A 21,005-nucleotide genomic window follows, 5' to 3' on the forward strand; every position below is an offset into this window, starting at 1 on the left:
AGTTCGGGTGGGCACTGTAATGATTCACTGAGGATGCCAAAGGAGACATTATATTCCCAACCTGTGGAGGGCAGTAATACCTTAGTAATACGCCTCGCGGCGTCCACACAGCCGGAAATCCAAAAAAAGAAGAAGAAGAAGAACACCGTTACCCACAATGCAGTTGTGAAAACAACATGGCGGTGTGTTGACTGCGCGGTGGCATTTTGATGCACACTTTTACATTTCGGGAAGTGGGGGACCTGCTGTTGACACTTTAACAAACAAAGAAAAGGAAAAACGTGTCGTTTCAAAACAGTGTGGTCGTTAAGCAGCAGGAGGACGTTTGTTAGCAGCTCGACCACGGAAACACAGCAGGTAAACTATTGACGTTGTGCTTCATCCGTTTGTCTTTGACTCGTCTTTTAAGATGGAACATCAATCGTATTTCTCTGCTTGCTTGTAAATGTCAAACAACCAGTAGTTACCCCAGTAAAAAACAGGTATTTTTTTCTCCTTTCTCCCTGGTTAACTAGTTAGGGGAGAACAGGGTAAGATGAACCACTTTTTGCTTAAGTTGTCCTGGAAGCAAGGCAAAATGAGATGGCAGTAAAATCCAATGATCTACCCATATTTCATGATGTCTTCTATCAATTGAAATGATGAGTAAGCATCTATGACAAAGGGCCATGAAAATATGACCTTTTTAAAAAAAAGTGGTCATGTGGCTCAATTTGCCCCAGGTAAGGGGTAGCCGCAATTTGCAACTCTAGATTTTTTTTATAATGGGATGAATCTAGAGTTGCAATACCCTCCATTGACTCCCCACTCATCATTTTGCGTTTGCGATCTGCTTGTCTTAAACGACGTTAAACTCACCAACATTGCAGCTGTAGTCCAAGCTTGAATTATTCTCTTTCAATCTGCAAAGCTTGTTTTTCATAAAAATCCCCCGTAGACATGTTATGAGCTACTTTCTGTCAAGAAATTCTGTGCAAGTGATTATTTTTCTAAGTGCTGGAGTTTGGAAGCGCTCGTCGTAAGTCACTGAACGTCCCTGCATGCATCTGTTTCGCATTTGCACATAATGCAAGAGGCAGCAGCGCGACCCCTTAATAAAAACGAGCGCTTCCAAACTCCAACATTTCTTCTTCTTGACAGAAAGTAGCTCATAACATGTCTATGGTGGATTTTTATGAAAAACAAGCTTTGCAGATTGAAAGAGAATAATTCAAGCTTGGACTACAGCTGCAATGTTGGTGAGTTTAACGTCGTTTAAGACAAGCAGATCGCAAACGCAAAATGATGAGTGGGGAGTCAATGGAGGGTATTGCAACTCTAGATTCATCCCATTATAAAAAAATCTAGAGTTGCAAATTATTGCGGCTAGGTAAGGGGTAAGTTGAACCACATGATATTTTAATGTTAAAAACTTAAACTTGAACAGATAATGTATTCACTTATCGATAATAATATAACAGTTTTCCCTTTTGAAAATAGTCTTATTTGTTTATTTATTATTTAAACAATATTAAGACAATTAACCTTATATTTGCAATATTGTTAATACAATATTGCAAACTTCTCTTAAATGAGTGTACATTAAAATTAAAGGTCATTCAGTATAATTTGAGTAGCAAAGACTTAATATATGAATATCCCATTGACTCAATTTACCCCCAGACATTGGTTAATTTTTCCCACATCCACCATTTTAGAAAACAATGACTAGAATAAGCTACTTCAGACAATTTATTTGCTAAATGATTCACATGGTTCTATCTATTGGCAAATCATCAACGTGTATGATATTACATTCTAGACCTAGGTACGTAACAGTCATTTTACATGATGTCTACATTTTACTTTGACCGAGAAAAAACAGTTTTTTGTGCAAAAGATTGTTTTCTACTTTCCCCATGTGCTTCCCAACTTCACAGCCAGGTGTAAATGATGGATGCTTACTAGATTTAAGGTCACATGGCAACACAGTTTTCTAGTTTTCTAGATAAAGGGGGTGGTTCAATTTACCCGCTGGCTGGCGTTACTTAATTATATTATTATATATTGGCGATTATTATTCAGACCTTCAGTTAAATGTCTCTCAAACGCTAGGAGACACAGACTATTTAGGCGAGATGTTGTCATTGTAGTTTTGTGTGCACTTTTTACTCTTTGCACAATAGAAAACAGACGTTCAACAGTACATGCAGTGTAATTAGTGCCCTTAAGAGGTAATGTACACTAGTGCAACGGTTCAGTTACCCCACGGTTCGGTTCGTACCTCGGTATGGGGGCCACGGTTTCGGTTCGATTTCGGTACATGTTTTGCATAAAAAGAACAAGAAGTTTTACTATTTCCAAAATTCTCTTTTATTTTCCTTATAAGCAAATTCAAGTATGACAGTTTTGAGAGCCTTGATGACTCTAATATGTATATAAAACACTTTTCAAATGTAAACATTAGACATTTTAAACTGTTAAAGTGCCTCTGGATTAGACTACTGTACTGGTGGTATAAAGTATAAAAGGAGGTAGGTACAAAAGGTGCACATTAGCTTTGGCAAATGGCAATAAAACAAAATAGCCTATTTTAAAAGTGCTTCAGTAGTACTATAGGCTCATTAGGCTATACTGTATAAGTGTATATACATTCAGGATGTAGGGAAAACATTCAAATAAAAAATGGCCAGCAGCAAACAAAATAGCCTATTTTAAAGTACTTCAGTAGTATAATGGCTATGTATTCTGAATGTAGGAGAAACATTTAAATAAAACATTACAACCAAATAATATCTCTCAGCAATGTGTTCTCAATTCAGTAAATTGTAAGGTTCTTCTTTAAGAAGACAAGCTGGTCAACATTCTCTGGAAGAAGGCGAGAGCGACATGCACTAACAATGTCTCCTGCGGTGGAGAACACTCTCTCACTTGGAACAGAGGTTCCAGGGACACAGAGGTGACGTTGTGCAACTTTTGCTAGATGGGGGAACTTGCTCTCGTTTAGAGTTCTCATTTTCTGCCCGAACCCGGCCCGACCCGACCCGGCCCGACATTTTCGGGCCGGGCCGGGCCCAAAACATTATGCTAATTAGTCGGGCCGGGCCGAGCCTCGGGCTCTGTGATTTTCCGTGATTTTTTTCTTTTTTCTTTCTCTTTCTCCTTTTTTCAAGAATGTTATTATAATAAAAATAGCAATTCTGTTATTTGTGTAATGTGTAGGCTATACTGCCTACAAGTATGTATTTATTATAAAGAGGGCTTCACTTAATTGTGACAGGAGGAAGACGGAGGAGTGGAGGCAGGGGGCTTGGATTACTGACTGCGCACAGTGCGCAGGCATGAGCAGAGAGAAGTGAACGGTGGGGTGGTTGTTTATACCGCTGGCTGGCCTCTGGTTTGCGGCGCACCAAATGAGCTTCAGTTCATATGCTAAATGTTTTATAAATCATTCGGATTATCACACGATATCTGATTCAGCTATCGTGTGACTGCAACATGACGAAAACAGTTGCACAGTTGCACTGAGCCATCTCGTTAAACCCAGCTGGCTGCGATGAAATGAATAACCTAATCATTAGGCCAGCTAATCAACGTCATATAGTCACCAACCGTTCCATATAATTCTGTAGTGTATGATGACCACGCAATGTTACAGTCCACTGCAGGCTACAGGCTATTTGATTTACAAAATGATTAGTATTATAACCGCCGTCCCTCAGTGCGGCGGCGCTCCTCGTTATATGTGCCCGATTTAAAATAACAGATCTCTAAGCTGTCGAGACACGCCATGAGCGGGTGCGTGGATGGTTTGTAAACTTTGTAGGCTATGTTTGTTCTTTTGGACACCGAACGCAACGGGGACGATACTTGGGGTCTTGGACATAGCTGCTTCACTTCAGAGGAAACTAAGGGGAGCTACTCAACACCACTGGAAATGGAATCCATTAGAATGATATGGAAATGGTACATTAACAGTCTAACGTGAGCTACATAAATCCTTTATTTCGGCGATAAGTCCATTGAACTCCTTTCTCACTCTCACACAGACACACACTGAACCACTGACGGCGCACGCCGCTGCGCTGGCCATGCATTAAAGTGGCGTTCTTTTTTTTTTTTTTTCCCGGGCTTCATCGGGCTTCGGGCCTAACATTATGGAAATCTTTAGGGTCGGGCCGAGCTTCGGGCTGAACCAGTTAGGGCCGGGCCGTGCCGGGCTTCAAATTTCGGGCCCGATGAGAACTCTACTCTCGTTGCTCTTCCACCAGGCAAAAGGATCACCATCAACATTGATGCAGTCCGCTAACCTGTATGATGTGACTTCCTCCTCAATTAACTGGGAAAGGGGCTTGACCTGGTTCTGTGTTTTGAAAACGTCTCCAAATAGCTCTGCCATGGCTGTCTTCTTCTGGGGAGGAGGGGAGGATGGATTCCGTCCCTCTGTGGATGGGCCTGTTGGCCTCGCCTCTGGCTCTGCTTGACTCTGCAAGAATAACAAATGTTTTAATATATATTCAATTCAATTTTTAAATGTGTCAAATCACAAGTTGTCTCAAGACACTTTAAATAAATTAATAACTAACAGCCAATCTAAATAAATGTACATTCTGTTTCTGTGGACTCAATTTAAAGGACCACAATTGAAATAAGCTATCATCTCATGAATACATGACAGACATGTATTCTGCATTTGCATCAATACAACATATAATAATAATAATCATAATCATAATAATAAAACAATACAATTATATGCAATCACAAAAACAAAAATAATACCTGCTGTTCATTCTCCAGGATCTCTGTGATGAGGTCCCTGTAGAGTCTGTCACGGGATGGGTCATCTAGGGATGGCAGGGATTTAAACCTGGGGTCCAGGACTGTGGCCTTCTGGAGGTACTTTTGGAGATCAGGGTCATTGTACCTTTTATTCAAGTCTTGTTTAATCCCTGCTTTGGCATCTCTGATTGTTGGGGTGTCCTTGGGCTTCTGTGAGTCTAGTGTGTGCTCACGGTCTGGAGCCATGGCGTTGAGAATCTTTTCTTTCAGAGGGATGATCATTGATACGGTGGGGTGTGTTTCACTGCTCATGAGATTTGTCATAGTCGAGTGGTTTGAGTAGTTCAACAAATTGTTCTCCAATTAGCTGCTCATCATCATTCAACATGGCCATGTCCTTTGTGACATTCTTCTTCACAGCCGGGTCCATTAATGTAGAGTAGATGGCAGGCTGCTGTTCAAGATAACGTTCTAACATGTCATGTGTTGAATTCCAACGAGTGCTGACGTCATGGATTAACTTGTTTTTTTTATCCAAATTTAGCAATCGTTGTTTCTCGGTCAGAACAGCGGCAGCTGTGGTGCTTTTGTGGAAGAAAGATACAACTCTCCTTACCTTCCCAAGGAGTCGTGACACTGTGTTGCCTGCCACTGCCTTCTTGGCTGCCAGATTAATGGTGTGAGCAAAGCAGCCGATATGTGGCCCCAGTTCCTCGGCTTCATGAATCGCGTTCACTATATTTGATGCATTATCTGTGGTAACTGGGATGGTTATGTTTGGCCGTTCCAACTTCCATTCGGTCACTGCTTTTCCCATTTCTTTGGCCAAGTTGGCGCTTGTATGGCTTTCATATATGGGGCGAGTTTGAAGGACTGCGCTCTTCATTTCCCAATCCGACATGTAGTGGACCGTCACGGTGAGGTAACTTTCTGTAGCCCGGGAGGTCCAACCATCTGTGGTCAGTGCAAGGCTTTGTGTGTTAGCCAAATCTTCTTCAATGACTTCGCGCACCTTATTATAGATGCCAGGAATTATTTTGGTGGAGAAATAACTACGGGAGGGTACAATGTAACGTGGGTCGACCGTTTTCATTAAGTGGCGAAAGCCAACATATTCAACCACGGAAAATGGCTGCATATCTTTAGCGATCCACATCCTATTGCATGGGTTATTTTCTTGTATCTCTCTGAATCAGTGCTGTATGGCTTATGGAAACTATCCCCGATAGACTGTTGTTTTCTCACTGTTACCTGCGGGGCTGCTGGTCTGCTCTGAGAGAGCTTTACCTCTGGGTGGCGACGCTGGAGATGCGCGCCCATGTTAGAAGTGTTCCCATTTGCGTACGGGACATGCTTCACACAAAGCTTGCATACAGTGTTAGTTCGGTCAACTCTTTTGTCTCCCTCGTCGCTGTACTCAACAGCAAAACCAAAATGCTCCCACACCGCAGATTTGAACGAAGCGGGTGCTTCTTCAAACTTAACTCGCTCCACTCCTCCGCTCGCCATGGCTTTTTTGTTTCTCCTTTTTTTTCTCAGCTCAGCTCTCTGAGTTGTCGGCTCAGGTTACACACGGGCAGTGTGTGTGTGTGGGGGGGGGGGGGGGGGGGGGTTGGGAGCTCGACAGTGATTGGATATTAGTTTACTCGTGGGGCGGGGGTTTCTTTCTGCAGCACAGCAGCCTGTTGTCTGCCTGTGAGTCTGTGCGCTCCGCTCCAGCTGTAAGAAATTAATTAATGCAAACCGAAATAGCGCGGTTCATTAGAGCGTATTGAATCGTGTATGCTGTACCGAACGGTTCGGTTTTAAACCGAGAACCGCTGCACCCCTAATGTACACTCACTGGCGAAACGGCTGAGCACGCATCAAATTAAATACCTTCACCAGTCACCTTCTCCCACTGAACCCCACCCCCTGGCTCTCCTTGAACACAAAGGCGTTGCATTTGCATGTCTATGGGAGGGTCGCGCCACATAATGGACATGCCTGTGAATGGCACGTCGTCAACATGGCTTTGCATATTTGCTATAAAGCAACGAGGTTCAAAGTGCAAACAGTGGTGTGCTGTTGATTTTAGACAGCTATCTGGGTCCCTGGGTCTGTCCCTGGCTGGCTGTGTCCGAGCACAAAAATAGCTTTTGGTTTGTTTTCACAACCAAGTGTCACTGTTGCGCAGCCGCACTCCGGTGCGGTATTTCCGAACGCTCCCAACGTTAAACAGAGGCGTGTTTGTCAACCCAGATATTTCATGGTGCTACTGTATCGATACAGCAGTCTTTCTAGAGAAAGGCCAAGAAATGGCCAAGACGTTTTGGCCATTATCTCTGGAACGGGAGGTCCAATTTGCTCAGTTTAAAGTGTGTTGGATACGTGACAATCAGGACATTAAGCACATTGGATTGGTGGGCCAGTCAAAATTGCGCCGCGGGCCAGAAGTGGCCCGCGGGCCAGAGTTTGAGTATCACTCGGCTACAGTAAGTTCCTGGGGGTCTGGATGTTCCGGGGACCCCCCAGGGACCCTTACATGGTAACTGTCATTTCTCGACCGTTTTGGATGCGGGGCGGCTCGCCGGAACCGGGCCGGCACCCTGGCCGCGTTCCTGGGGGCCAGGAACTTCCGTGGACCCCCACACGGAGTTGCACCACTCACTTAACAACGGGAGCTGCTATGTTTTAACGACATCACGTGCACGCGCAGATGCAGCTTAGAGGCTGGTCAATTGTTTATTTTATTTAATGAAACATGTGTACGTATTGAATGAAAAATATGAATTATGAACCTACAGTGACTAGTCCAGTGTGGTGCCGTGACACAAGTCCAGTGGTGCTGCAGAATACTTTAATATTTGGAATGTATCAATGTCACTTCAGTTTAACCACTAAACCCTATACTTGGACCACCAAACCTAATATATGGACTCCCAAACCTAAAATAGCCGATCTACAAGCTCACAACACGTCACAACTTGACCCGAGCTTGTAGATTTGCTATTTTTGGTCAATGTTTTCACTTTCGGTCCAGTGGGCACGTTCTTTAACTCTTTGAGAGTTTCATGGATTTCTATATAGTTTTTAGACTTCTCTATGGCAGAATGGCGTTTTTGAATGATTTATTGAAAATTCTCTGTTGTGAATGTGTGACAACGAAAGACCTTCAGAGAAAGCTTGGCTTGTCTGCTTCCAAGGATAGTCTAAGAAGGATAAGACGCGAAGACCGTACGGGCGACGCCATGTTGCTTTGGAAGGAAAGAAACATGCGCAATGGGCTATATGCAGCCAACACTTCCGCGTTCAGCTTCCTTGGTCTCAACTGCGCATGTTTCTTTCCTTCCAAAGCAACATGGCGTCGCCCGTACGGTCTTCGCGTCTTATCCTTCTTAGACTATCCTTGTCTGCTTCCAGGAAAAAAATGAACTGAGTTGATAAAATGTTTAGTTGTGGTGTTGGAAGCCATTTAAAAGAGCCTGCATTTACACTGGGTAGTGTTTCTAGGACAACAAAAAAAGTTATGACCGGTTGAAGTTTTATTTTCTAAATAACTTTTTTTCTGCTGGGCGTACATAGCCATGCAATATCTCATTTTAAAGGGTGAGTTGTCTAGTTCAATTAAAATAAAATAAAAAGTTTCTCACATGTACCACTGTAGATATTTTGCCATATATAAATAGCATGGTCAGTCATGATCAATCTGACCTATCCAGCTAAAAGTCCCCCTAGCTCTGAAATGGAACATCATATAAACTCAATTCTTTTTTGGGGTAAAATTAGACATTCTAACGCACATTTTGATATATACCATGTTTACATAGTCTTACCAGTACCGTGTCTATTCATGCATGTATCTCAAAAACCTGTTGTGAAGAAACAGTTTTGATAAAAAACTCATCCAAGGACATTGTTTTGATATGACTTTGTGCCCATGATATGTATCAAAATATAGACTTGAATGTATACTGTATTATAACAAAAAAATTGGGTTCTTACCATCTACCGTTACAGAGTAAATCACAGTTGAAACTCGCTTAGTCAAACCATAAACCTCAGACTAGTGAACAAAATAGCCATGACAGGTCTAACTCATTGTAAAAGCTTGTCTTTTATTTTTTATGACTACTAACATAATACAATTATAATAAATATTACAGAAAATAAATAGGCCTACATACAAAACAGTTGTCCCCAAACTCCCCAGTGTCCCCAAACCACTGCATTCCAGTTGTTCTTGACGGTGTGTGTGTGTGTGTGTAGGCTAAATTTAAAAAAAAACAACAACTGAAATGAATGAATGCATCCGGTTCAGTGTCGGAGAACTCCATCGCAGTCTTGACTCTTCGTCTTCATCATCATCATCATCATCATCCTCCTCCTCCGATGCCAGTTCTAAATATATAAAAATAAACATTTAGCTGTAGTCAGCCCGGCCAATAGCCAGTTGGGGGGGGGGGGGGGGGACGTAGGCTATCTGACATCATCGTCATCATCATCATCACACGGAGACACACTAAACAATGTACAATCATGATTGTATACAATATACAATGAATGCAATTATCATGCAAGCTCAGACGTCAATGAAACGTCATACAGATCTTATATAATACGCTACTGTTAGCTTCACTCCCCGTCCCCCCTCCGATCCTTGTAGCAACGTCATCATAACCACGCGTTGCTTCAGTAAACGATGCATGTTTGTTCTCCGTCTTTGTAGACAGTAAATAAAAGGAGCGAACATTACTCTAAAGATCAGATCGCCTATAAGGCACGCTACAATATAAAATACTTGTACTGCCATGCGTGCATGCCTGCTACGATACATTTGTACTGCACCAACCAACCCCTCCAGCCCTTAGCCAGCACCAATGCACCGACCAACACCATTAGCCAGCACCTTCGGTGCTGGCTAATGGCTGGGGGCCATCGTGGTGAGTCATTCTGGCGTCATGATCTGACTAGTAGTAGTAATTATCCAAGCATCTATTTGTAGCGATCATCTTATGATTTCTGATCACTATAGAAGGGCATTTTCTACAATAAGATTACCTCAAAACATTCCGGGTTGATCGTCTTCTTCAATGGTTTCCCGGTATAGCTCATCGGACGACGATGGGGAGACAATGAAAAAAGGAGGGAGGGAGCAGCGAGTCTCGCTGTAAGCACTGGACCAGGGCTACTCCGCCTGGAGAAGGCGACTGGGACGCGTATGGATCAATACTACTACCACAAAACTCGCTCAAATAAATAGTACTGCTTTCAACTTTTTCTGCTAGAAAATCGCTCGGGCGAGACGGCAAACAGGCAAAACAATGAAAACTATGAAGACTCCCTCTGCCCCCACTGTTTACAGGGGGTGGGACCAGCTTCCAATGGCAACACGTACACGTGTGTCACGTGACACGGGTTTTCTGGGTAATGTAGTTGGAATATAAGCTCAGGAATTTAAACAGCGCTTCGGAGCATATTAATATGTTTAGATTCATCAAAAACTGTGAAGACGCCAATTGGCGTCATTGATCATTTACGGAATTCTGATGAAGACGCCAATTGGCGTCTTTCATCTTCTAAGGGTTAAAATATCAAATTGTCCCTAAGCAGCCATTTTAATTGAGGCAGAAGCGAGCCTTTAGTTTGCCGAATGAATGTGTGGCCTTATTTATTTACCATTGTCCTTCTTATTTTCATGATGATGAATTGAACTAAAACATTATTTTCTGTTGGTGATTTCCACAGAGCACCACAGGAGGAGATCTCACGCCATCAGGAGAGATGGCCTCCAAAATATATTCAGCACGGTCAGAGGAACAGCGGGAGATGGACCAGCGACATGGACTGTTTGATGCAAAGCTGCAACCCGTAGTAAAGTTGTACAGGATGGGTATGTACCGTTTTATTTACAGCTAGTTAAACATGTGAGCCATGAGCTATTGCACATTTAATCGCTTCCATAGCGACAATCTGCCGAAATCTCTCACGGCCCACGTCTATTTTACATTTGGGTGGCTGCACAAACATTGACTGCCAACAACGGCTATTTTTATTTATGCAGAACTGCCAAAGACGGTGCTTTACATTCAATGTTCTTTTCAGTGGTTTACCATAGATGGCGCTCTTCGCAAACGTATCAATGGCTTTAGGTTGCTAAGCGACAGATACAACTGGAAATGCAGTAGCGTAACTAGACATCAGTAGGCCCCCACGCACGCTGGTCAGCACCAGACATAGGGCTGACCTTCGATCACGCTTTTGAAGATCAACGCTTCGAAACAAAAGGCGAGCAGTGACGCACAATGAATTAGGCTTAAAATAAATAAAACAACGATCGGATGTTTATAGGTCAGATCAATTAGCAGAGCGGAGCAGCTTCTCACTGACCAGCTCTTAAAGTTTACTTACTTTAATAATATGACATAGTGTTGGATCTCCATTCTCCAGACAAACAAACCTTGGATTATAATTATTGGATTAGGCCTATAATTCTTCTTTCTTCAAACCAGCACGAGCCACGAGGTAAGAAACTATATAATTATTCACTGTTCGCACAGCACCCAGGCAGGTGTTCTTAATCACGTCGCATTCCCATCAAAGTAGCCTATAGTCTACCACACTAACTTTGTGATCAACCTTCTTAATTTGCTTATTTTATTTGTAAAAAGCAACACTGTATTAAGACATGGCAGTATAATATTGGTGCAAAATGGAAGTATGTAATGAAATACTGGTAGTTGAGAGAGAGAGAGAGAGAGAGAGAGAGAGAATTGCTTTGAGAGAGAGAGAGAGACGTAAAGCCATTCCATTTCAAAGAATAAAAAAATGCCGACTCCGCGAGGCCCATGTGCAGCCGCACCGTTCGCACAACCTAAACAGCGGCTCTGTCTCTGAGAGTGCAATATTATAGTTAGTTACCGTACTTATATTAGTGCAGAAAAGAGACAATAAATCCCACTTTGGAGAAGATGCGCTCCGAATGGGTTGTATAGTGGCAGGGAATCAGGGATGGATAGAATCCTCTTCGCTATATAGGTGCCAACTTTGCATAACGTGGCACATAATTTTTCCACCACAGTGGTCGTGGTGGCAATGACTGTAGCTGCAATTGTTGACTTCCTTGTTAATTAACACGTGAGGACGGAGGAAGCTCTGCGAGGCGTGAGCATGGCTCGCGGACCAAATGGGCCGGCTCGCGGACGAAAAGGAGCCGCTTTTTTTAAAATGACTATTCGATTTTTTTTTTCAAGATCGACTCCCGTGCGTATCGATCGAATGTCGATTAATCGATTTTTTTGGGTCAGCCCTAACCAGACACCACCCTCCCTTGCGCGGTCTGCGTTTTGGTTTATAAACAGCGGGGCACTGTACAGTAGTTTGGATTTGTGAACAGAGCAGCAGCATCCAGTCTGGACTCGGGAGAGCCCACTGCACACTCGCCACTTCTGACTTCATGTTATTCTCCACCAGAGCTGTTGTAATTGGGAGGCGAGGCACGTGTGTGCCTATGGTGTGTGGCTGTGTGCTAGCAGCAGCCACCATCAGGCTCCGCCAAACGTTGGTCAACTCAACTGTTATTGCATCTCTGTATGTATTTATAATTTTATTTTACGGTTGGGCGGCCGTGTGTCGCCCCCCTTGCTACTGAGCCCCAACGCGGTTGCTTTGTCTGCGTCACGCTAGTTACGCCCCTGCGGAAATGAACCGGATCAGATTTATAAATATACATTACGCACATCCACGACAAAAATAAATTATGTTATTAATATTAAGCTCAGAGGAGTTTCTGGTCTTAGTTAATCCTAAACTCCTCTGGGATTTCAATGGTTTCTTTCCAGACTCTGAGAAGTCCAGACAGCAGGCTCAGATGAATTCTCCAGACCCAGCCAGACCTGTTTCAGTGAAACAGGAGGAACCTGAAGAGCAGCCAGACCTCAGTAAGTCTCTCTCTTTTCCAGCTTCAAGGTGTTGTTCATTGTCACATAACAACAGCTGTTGCTGCAACCGAAACTGCTTGTAAATCCACCCATCAGTTCAATAGTTAAAGTCCATTGAAAATTGAATGGTGGTCTCGGGTGAAGTGGAACGATACAGGAAGGGGGTGTTCCAATATGAGTGTTCTAGAAATTTCTCTAACATGGGAGTGGATGGCAGGCCAGTTTTATTCTCACTGGAGACCTAGCCTGTGCACCATTTCATTTAGGGTATATGATCCTGTCGGGGGCGGATGATATTGTTACGTCATGTTGTAGTATTCTTTTGTAGTCGACAACGGGGTGGCAACTTCCTTTTCCCTCAAACCGATTTTTCGCAATAAAAGCTGCAGGCTACGAGAGCTTTTATTGTTATTCTTCCGGTTTGAGGGAAAAGGAAGTTCCGTTTGATTGTTCCTGACTTTACATGACGTAACAATATCATCCGCTCCCGACCGGATCATACAGATTTTTGAAACGGAGACCAGGCTTTCCTCCGAGGTGGTGGAAAGCCTGGTGAGGCGAGGTTACTGGAGACCTAGTGGAGAATACTAATAACAATAATATTATTATTGTTATTAGTATTCTCCACTAGGTCTCCGGTTATTCAATTCCTTATTCACTTGCTGCATTTCAGACCAGTGTGTGGAGTCCAGACTGCAGGTGAAGATGAACTCTCCAGACTCAGCCACGGACGTTTCTATTAAACAGGAACCTGAAGACGTTTCTATTAAACAGGAACCTGAAGACATTTCTATTAAACAGGAACCTGAAGACATTTCTATTAAACAGGAACATGAAGACGTTTCTATTAAACAGGAACCTGAAGACATTTCTATTAAACAGGAACCTGAAGACCACCAACACCTCAGTAAGTTTAATTTGCTCTTCCTTTTTCTCCTCCTATTTTCTGTTCTGTCGGGCTGCCACAATGTCTTATTTAAAGTTATTTTCACTACAATAACAATGGCAAAACATATCAGGACACTGATAATATGCCAATATGAAAATCCATCATTGGAATATCTCTCAAATTTAATTTAGAAAGATTATTTTCTTATTACCATAAACAAAAGCAACATCATATTTTGCACAAATGCAATGAGAAAGTAAACTTGACAATCTAAGTTCACCATGTGATTTTCTTTACAGTAAGTAGGTCTCAAACAGATTTTCATGGTGTCTCTGTAGGAGACGAGGTGTCTAGAAATGGCTCTGTGAGTCTGAACTGTGTAAGATGACAGATCTCTGACTGGCTTTTAATCAGCTTCTTCATTTGAGGTTTAACCATTTGAACCCTAGTATACCTACAGTATATTGTGGGGGGAAAGGTTGCCTGAAATAGTCAATCCACAAGCTCACAACACATTGCAATTAGCTGCAATGTAGGAATTGCTGTTATGTTCTGTTCGTTAATTTGACATGGACATCACAATCACATGATTAGACGAACCAGATTATTATTGCTTAAAGTGTATATTGCACGAGTGCTATTTTTCAGCACCTATCTACAGGAGGCTTTTCTAATTGCACTATAGTCGAAACCCAATCAAGTACAAAAAATATAATATATAAATATATACAGTGAGTTGCAGGCTATATGGTTCAATTTTGTGAGTTGTCCCGGCGTTAATAGTGAATGTACTTCGCGCTTCCCTGCGTTGGCTGATCTGAGCACACAGGAGAGTTTGTAGGGTCCGATAACAAGAATACAAGAACGCAAGCCCCTAAAAAACATGCTCACCCCGGGTGTAATAGGCTACTTAAATGAACGCAATCAGGTGTGAATTAATGAGTCATAATTTGCAAGCAGTGTTTGTGGAAACATCCAAGTCATGCAAGGTAACACGCCTCACAAAACCCCAGCCGCCAGACCACAAACATGTCAATAACACAAAGGCTATACTAGTGCAGCGCCATATCAACATCATTCAAAATGAGGCATTTAAGTGTAAATGACAAATATGCTACAATCGATAATATGGCGTCTCGTTCTTACACCTTTGTTGCCTTACCTCGTCATGACGGTACTGAAGAAGTTCTGACGACAGTGTCACTCTGCCGAAAGATAAAGTCCACAGCGTGTCTCATCACAATGCACTGTGAGCTTGCTTGTAGGTCAGATACTTTCAGCGAGCAACGCTGCCATAAGACAAAATAAGCCAAAGCCAAATATATCCTTTGTCATATCACGGGGTCCCGCACCGAAAATAGCCACTCTACAAGCTAATCTGGTTCCTAATCTGTCCTTCTTTTTGAATATTTTGCAGGGCCTTTGCTCCTAGACCATAAGGGTCATAACACATTGTATTTGGTTTTTGTAGACTTTCTGCATGTTCCTGTGTGTAAAGAGGAGGTTCCACCTGAAGAGGAGAGGAGCTCCTGTCTGGTCCAGGAGGAACCACAAGCTCCAGAGATGAAAGAGGAACAAGAGGACTTACTTCAAAGACCAGAAGAGGCTGGTGGAGCAGCGTTGACATTACTAGCAGTGAAAAGTGCAGAAGATGATGAAAACAGAGAGACAGAGCCTGTAGCCGGCACCTCAACCGAACACATGAAAACACAAGCTGATGTAGAGGACTGTGGAACATCACAACCAACTAGTGACAACCAGCTCCTCTCTTCACACTGTTCTGAATGTGACACTGAAGACAGTGATGAGTGGGAGGAGACTAGGGGAGATCACTCAGCTTTAAACACACTGCAATCACAAAATGTGGGAGGACAGCACAAGCTGTCCAAGGACCTGAAATCATCGAAACAAACTGACTCCATGAGGAGTCACACAGGGAAGAAAAGTTTTAATTGTACAGAATGTGGAGAAATGTTTAATCTAAAGTGGACTTTACAATTACACATGAGGATTCATACAGGTGAAAGGCCATTCTCTTGTACAGAATGTGGTACATGCTTTACTCAGGCGGTTAATCTAAAAACACACATGATGATTCATACAGGTGAAAAGCCATTCTCTTGTACAGTATGTGGTAAAGGCTGTGTTAACACTAGTAGTCTAAAAAATCACATGAGGATTCATACAGGCGAAAAGCCATTCTCTTGTACAGTTTGTGATACAGGCTTTACTCAGGGGAGTAATCTAAAAACACACATGCTGATTCATACAGGTGAAAAGCCATTCGCTTGTACAGTATGTGGTAAAGGCTGTGTTAACACAAGTCATCTAAAAAGACACATGATGATTCATACAGGTGAAAAGCCATTCTCTTGTACAGAATGTGGTACATGCTTTACTCAGGCGGGTAATCTAAAAACACACATGATGATTCATACAGGTGAAAAGCCATTCTCTTGTACAGTATGTGGTAAAGGCTTTATTCAGGTGGGTCATCTAAAAAAACACATGAAGACTCATACAGGCTAAAAGCCTTTAGTTTAAGACATAATGATCAGTCAGTCTAATCCAGGATTATTTATGCAAAAGCAGAGGAATTACATGTGTAATCTGACAATATCAACATGACAATACAATAACCATTAATAGTTTCTTGTGATGGAGTTTAATTTCTATATTGTGTATCATGGATGTTATTTTCTATTCAACATGATGTAATTTCATTTTTATTTTATCTTGCATTATTCCCTCCAGCTCATAGGTTACTGGTAGTACAACATGAGCATTAGTGTGTGTCCACATTTGTCAGTATTTAACAAGTCATATGCATTAACATTCATGCAATGATGATGTTCATTGATATGCAGTAAATGATGGTGCAGTAAAGTTCTCACAAGCTGCTGGGTTTGTGTAGATCAGGGGTGTCTGCTACATCTTATAATGTACATTTGGACCATACACAAAGCCACATATGCATCACAGTTACGATTCGAACTATCATCGTCATTTAAAGCTATATTCAGTGATTTGAGGGATTTGGGAAATCCCCTGTCTGCTAGGAGGCGCCTCCTTGATGTTATTCCTCCATGATACGGGGACGCGCAGAGGTTTTTGGCTACTAGCTACCTATTAGCATCGAACATTCGCCATCTTATTGGCCAAGCCCATTCTGAACGGGAACCCCTTTTGGTGTTTTAAGCATTATGCTTTAGCTATTGAAAAATAGCAGATCTACAAGCTCATAGGGCAGCATCGAGTGCCGCACTACGAGCTTGTAGATCTGCTATATTTTTTAAATCGTGAAAATGTGGGTGCAAATCTTTGATTATATATTCTTTCAGAGCGTTTTTAACTCAAATCTTTGCTTCTGGGAGGTCCCTGGAACAACATATTTTCAGATTGGGGTCTGTGGCCAAATACAGATAATTCCAGGGGACCTTGACATGGAAAGGTTGAGAACCACTGACATAGAAACATGGGTTTTTCAGAAAACTGTTAGAATTCAGAAGCCTTTTAAAAGAAAATCCTCCTCAGGTCTAAATGGGTTAACGTTGTCGCACTGGTGTGATATGTCCCGTCGCAGGTCAGCACATTGTGACGCTTGTAGTTGCAAGGCGACGCAAGTGATTCAATTCTAAGGCGCTGTATTGGCATGTGAAAAATATTAACATTGCCAAAGCAACTGTCAAAAATATAATACTATATAATATAATAAAAACAGCTATGTCACATTGGGTCGTTATGTATTGCTTATGAGTATAAAGCTTTTAGGAATATATAATAATATTTAAGAAATATATTTGTATAGTAGCTTTTGGACAAATAGCAGCATTTCTCCTCAAAACAGTAGGCTATACAAAAAAAATCTGATTTAAAATGTGTTTAAAAAGGTAGCAGTTATGCTTCTGTATGTGAAAGGACGCCAAGAAGTAAAGCACGAACGTGTGTGTTACACAGAAGCAATGAAGAAGAATCCTCACTCTGGTGCAACACATTTATTTTAGTTTCTCAGGATAGGGGAATCTGTGAAACAGATTTAGGTCACACATCAGTTTACATTCAGTGTCTCATTCAGTCTGTACTGCACTGATCTGATCTGAATACTACTACTTGTTTTAGTAATACAGTCCATATACAGTAGATATCAATACCATATAACCTTAAAAGTACAATACTCTTTCTCTGCATAAATGCACCAATTTAAAGTTATACACAAAAACGTTGAACACAGTATTTTCAATAAACACTGTTGCAATAAACATATTACCTTAAACATATTACCTTAAGTGCCAAAACCTTCAGTTTAACATACAGTAGGCTACATAACACAGATTCAGCAGCAATCTTAGTAAATAGCACTTCTTATGTTCGTTGACTGACTAGAAATATCACAGTCCAAACTTAATCAACTGTTGTGTTGCAGTGTTAGCCTGCCAGTTAGTGCCACTGCAATGCTAAACACCAAGATAATCACAACCCACTCATCATAAAACACTCATCTCATACTGAACTCATCTCTGCCCCATCTGCCCATTCAGATCCCCATTCATGCACATACCACTTGGAAATGTACTCTTTGGTCATTATAGCAGCTCTTACCTGTGAAACAGATTTAGGTCACACATCAGTTTACATTCAGTGTCTCGTTCAGTCTGTACTGCACTGATCTGATCTGAATACTACTACTTCCTGTTTAATGTGTGCAAGGCGTATATCCAGAGCTATAAAGGATAGAGACCGAACTGGAAAATGTGGATATTATTATTATTTTTTAAATCACACCCGTGTGAAGTGAGCGGCGCTCTTATCATCATACATCATCATCATGGCCACGGGACGATATTTACAGTAGGAGTTTACAGCACCAGTGGCGTGCACAGATAGACACTAGGGGGTGCTCTAGCACCCCCTGCCCTTTTGGCAATGTGCCCTTTTGAAAAAAATTAATAAAATCAATTCTTGATAAAAAAGCTTCTAATATATTATTTAGGCCCAAAAATCTATAAATCTCACACTATTAAGGCAACCGGCCGGTTCCACGCGCTGCACAAGGTGCCCTTTTTTCACTTGAGCACCTGCCCCTCTAAATGTCTGTGCACGCCACTGTACAGCACACACTTGCGCATTTTCACGTGGAAAAGTGGCTTTTACTTTCACACGCATGAGCAAACTGACACATGCTACTAACCAGGATAAGGCACCGATACTGTGATACAGCATATTTATTAGGACTAGTAACAGAAATCTTTTTTGATTAAAATTTGTATTATTTTCCCCCTCCTGTCCGAGGAGGAGGAGGGGGGGGGGGGGGGGGGGGGCTGTGCCTGGGGGGAGGGGGTGCTCCAGCCCCCTATTCCCTCAGCCATGATCATCATGACGTAAAATAGACTCTATGCCTGTTTGCTCAGACACTATGATGTAAAAAATAATAACAATAAAACCAGAAAGCCCATTGTGGGAGTGTGGGATTCATCACTATCACTCTATCACTAAAGCCTGGTGAAATTCACCTGAACACCTGCCTGTAGAAACAACATGGATGTGGGCGGGGCAACACAACTACCTTCTATGATGTCACTGAGCATCCTGAAGCTACCCAAGGAGCTGTATTTACTGTCTCTCTTCAGCTAAGAATGAAACCAGAGCTGTATTTACTGTCTCTATTCAGCTAAGAATGAAACCAGAGCTGTATTTACTGTCTCTCTTCAGCTAAGAATGAAACCAGAGCTGTATTTACTGTCTCTCTTCAGCTAAGAATGAAACCAGAGCTGTATTTACTGTCTCTATTCAGCTAAGAATGAAACCAGAGCTGTATTTACTGTCTCTATTGAGCTAAGAATTAAACCAGAGCTGTATTTACTGTCTCTATTCAGCTAAGAATGAAACCAGAGCTCTTTCTCACTGGTGGATTTATTGGCTCTCACAAATAATCCCACAACGTCAAACTATATAACAAAATAAAGCATAAAAACACAAACATTCATATTGTAGAATAAACATATACAGAAGCATTAACATATAACCGAAATAAAGGGCTATGCCCATATATGGTAACCTGTTGGTCAGTGACAGGGCTATGACCATATATGGTAACCTGTTGGTCAGTGACAGGGCTATGACCATATATGGTAACCTGTTGGTCAGTGACAGGGCTATGAGATTTTAGGGAGGCAAAAATACACAGTTATAATTATACTGTATCTTACGATGGGATGTTGTTTGAGGTGAGACTTTACAGAGGATGGGATGTTGTTTGAGGTGAGACTTTACAGAGGATGGGATGTTGTTTGCGGTTGTTTGCGGCCCGGAAGAGAATTTCACATTAATTTTCCCCCATAGACGTTTCATAAAGTATTTATTTAAAGACCTGTAAGCCTCAGACAAAGACAACTCGGATGGTGACACATCATGACAATAAACACTTTTTTTGGGGGGGCCGAACAAATAATTAGAAAGAATTAAAAAGGGCAGGTACAACACATGTTGTTGTTTTTCAATTATTTGTTATCTCTTAAAAGTGATCAAAATGGACAAATTAAACAATGGAAACAAAAGTCGGGAATGTTGCGATCGGCAGTTTAACAGTATTCAGAACGGGTACATTTCAAACGGGGAAAAAAAACTGTTAACTGTGGACGACACCATAAAGCATTACACTTACAACAGGGTCCACCATTTTCAATTCATCAGGACATTTAGAGACGTCCAAATATACACTTATATATATAAAAAAAAATCACACACGTGTGAAGTGAGGGGCACTCATATCATCGTACATCATCATGACGTAACATAGATAGATACAGTAGATAGATACTTTATTTGTCCTTTCGGTAATTTGTTTTGTGCACAGCAGTCATCAGGATATTCATAAAACATATGCAAACAAATAATCACACAGTACATAGACAATAAAGAAACAATGCCAACAGAAGGCCTGCACCAGTCATAGTTCCAAGAGGCATCACATCACACTTTATGCACGGAACTGAGACGGGGCCTGCTTGTTCATAAGTCCTATACTTATAGAACTGAGACGGGCCTGCTTGTTCATAAGTCCTATACTTATAGAACTGAGACGGGCCTGCTTGTTCATCAGTCCTATACTTATAGAACTGAGACGGGCCTGCTTGTTCATAAGTCCTATACATGTCGATTTGCTCGTCTACATATGACGTAAATTCTCCATGCATTGTCAATGGCGTTTAATGTTTGTGTTAGGACAAAAATCTACACTATAGCTGAATATAGGAGGGGCTAGCTGAATATGGGAGGGGCTAACTGAATATAGGAGGGGCTAGCTGAATATAGGAGGGGCTAGCGCCCTATAAATCTACACTATAGAGACACACGGGGACTACAAATGTCACGCCCCCAAATGAGACAGCGTCCCCACTTCTGATCCGTTGACACGGATACTGCAGGCCAGCCCATAG

The 21,005-nt window shown here is 41.9% G+C and overlaps 1 protein-coding gene across 1 annotated transcript; it reads left to right on the plus strand.

Annotated features, from left to right (window-relative positions):
- Positions 1–175: 175 nt before the first annotated feature.
- LOC306917070 (uncharacterized protein) lies at positions 176–16,747 on the plus strand. The gene is made up of 5 exons (XM_079495194.1): positions 176–357; positions 10,489–10,633; positions 12,582–12,680; positions 13,354–13,587; positions 15,041–16,747. Exons 2-5 carry the CDS (start codon positions 10,525–10,527, stop codon positions 16,096–16,098), a joined length of 1,500 nt encoding a protein of 499 aa, XP_079351320.1. The 5' UTR covers positions 176–357; positions 10,489–10,524; the 3' UTR covers positions 16,099–16,747.
- Positions 16,748–21,005: the final 4,258 nt, after the last annotated feature.

Source organism: Electrona antarctica (genome assembly GCF_951216825.1).
Source record: "Electrona antarctica genome assembly, chromosome: 24".
Lineage (NCBI taxonomy): Eukaryota > Metazoa > Chordata > Actinopteri > Myctophiformes > Myctophidae > Electrona > Electrona antarctica.

What these genes read in the sequence shown, in the direction of transcription:
- LOC306917070 (XM_079495194.1), top strand. Translation starts at nt 10,525, where the DNA reads ATGGCCTCCAAAATATATTCAGCACGGTCAGAGGAACAGCGGGAGATG. An exon ending in AGTAAAGTTGTACAGGATGG is followed by an intron (nt 10,634 to 12,581) that starts GTATGTACCGTT and finishes GTTTCTTTCCAG; the next exon opens with ACTCTGAGAAGTCCAGACAG. An exon ending in TGAAGAGCAGCCAGACCTCA is followed by an intron (nt 12,681 to 13,353) that starts GTAAGTCTCTCT and finishes GCTGCATTTCAG; the next exon opens with ACCAGTGTGTGGAGTCCAGA.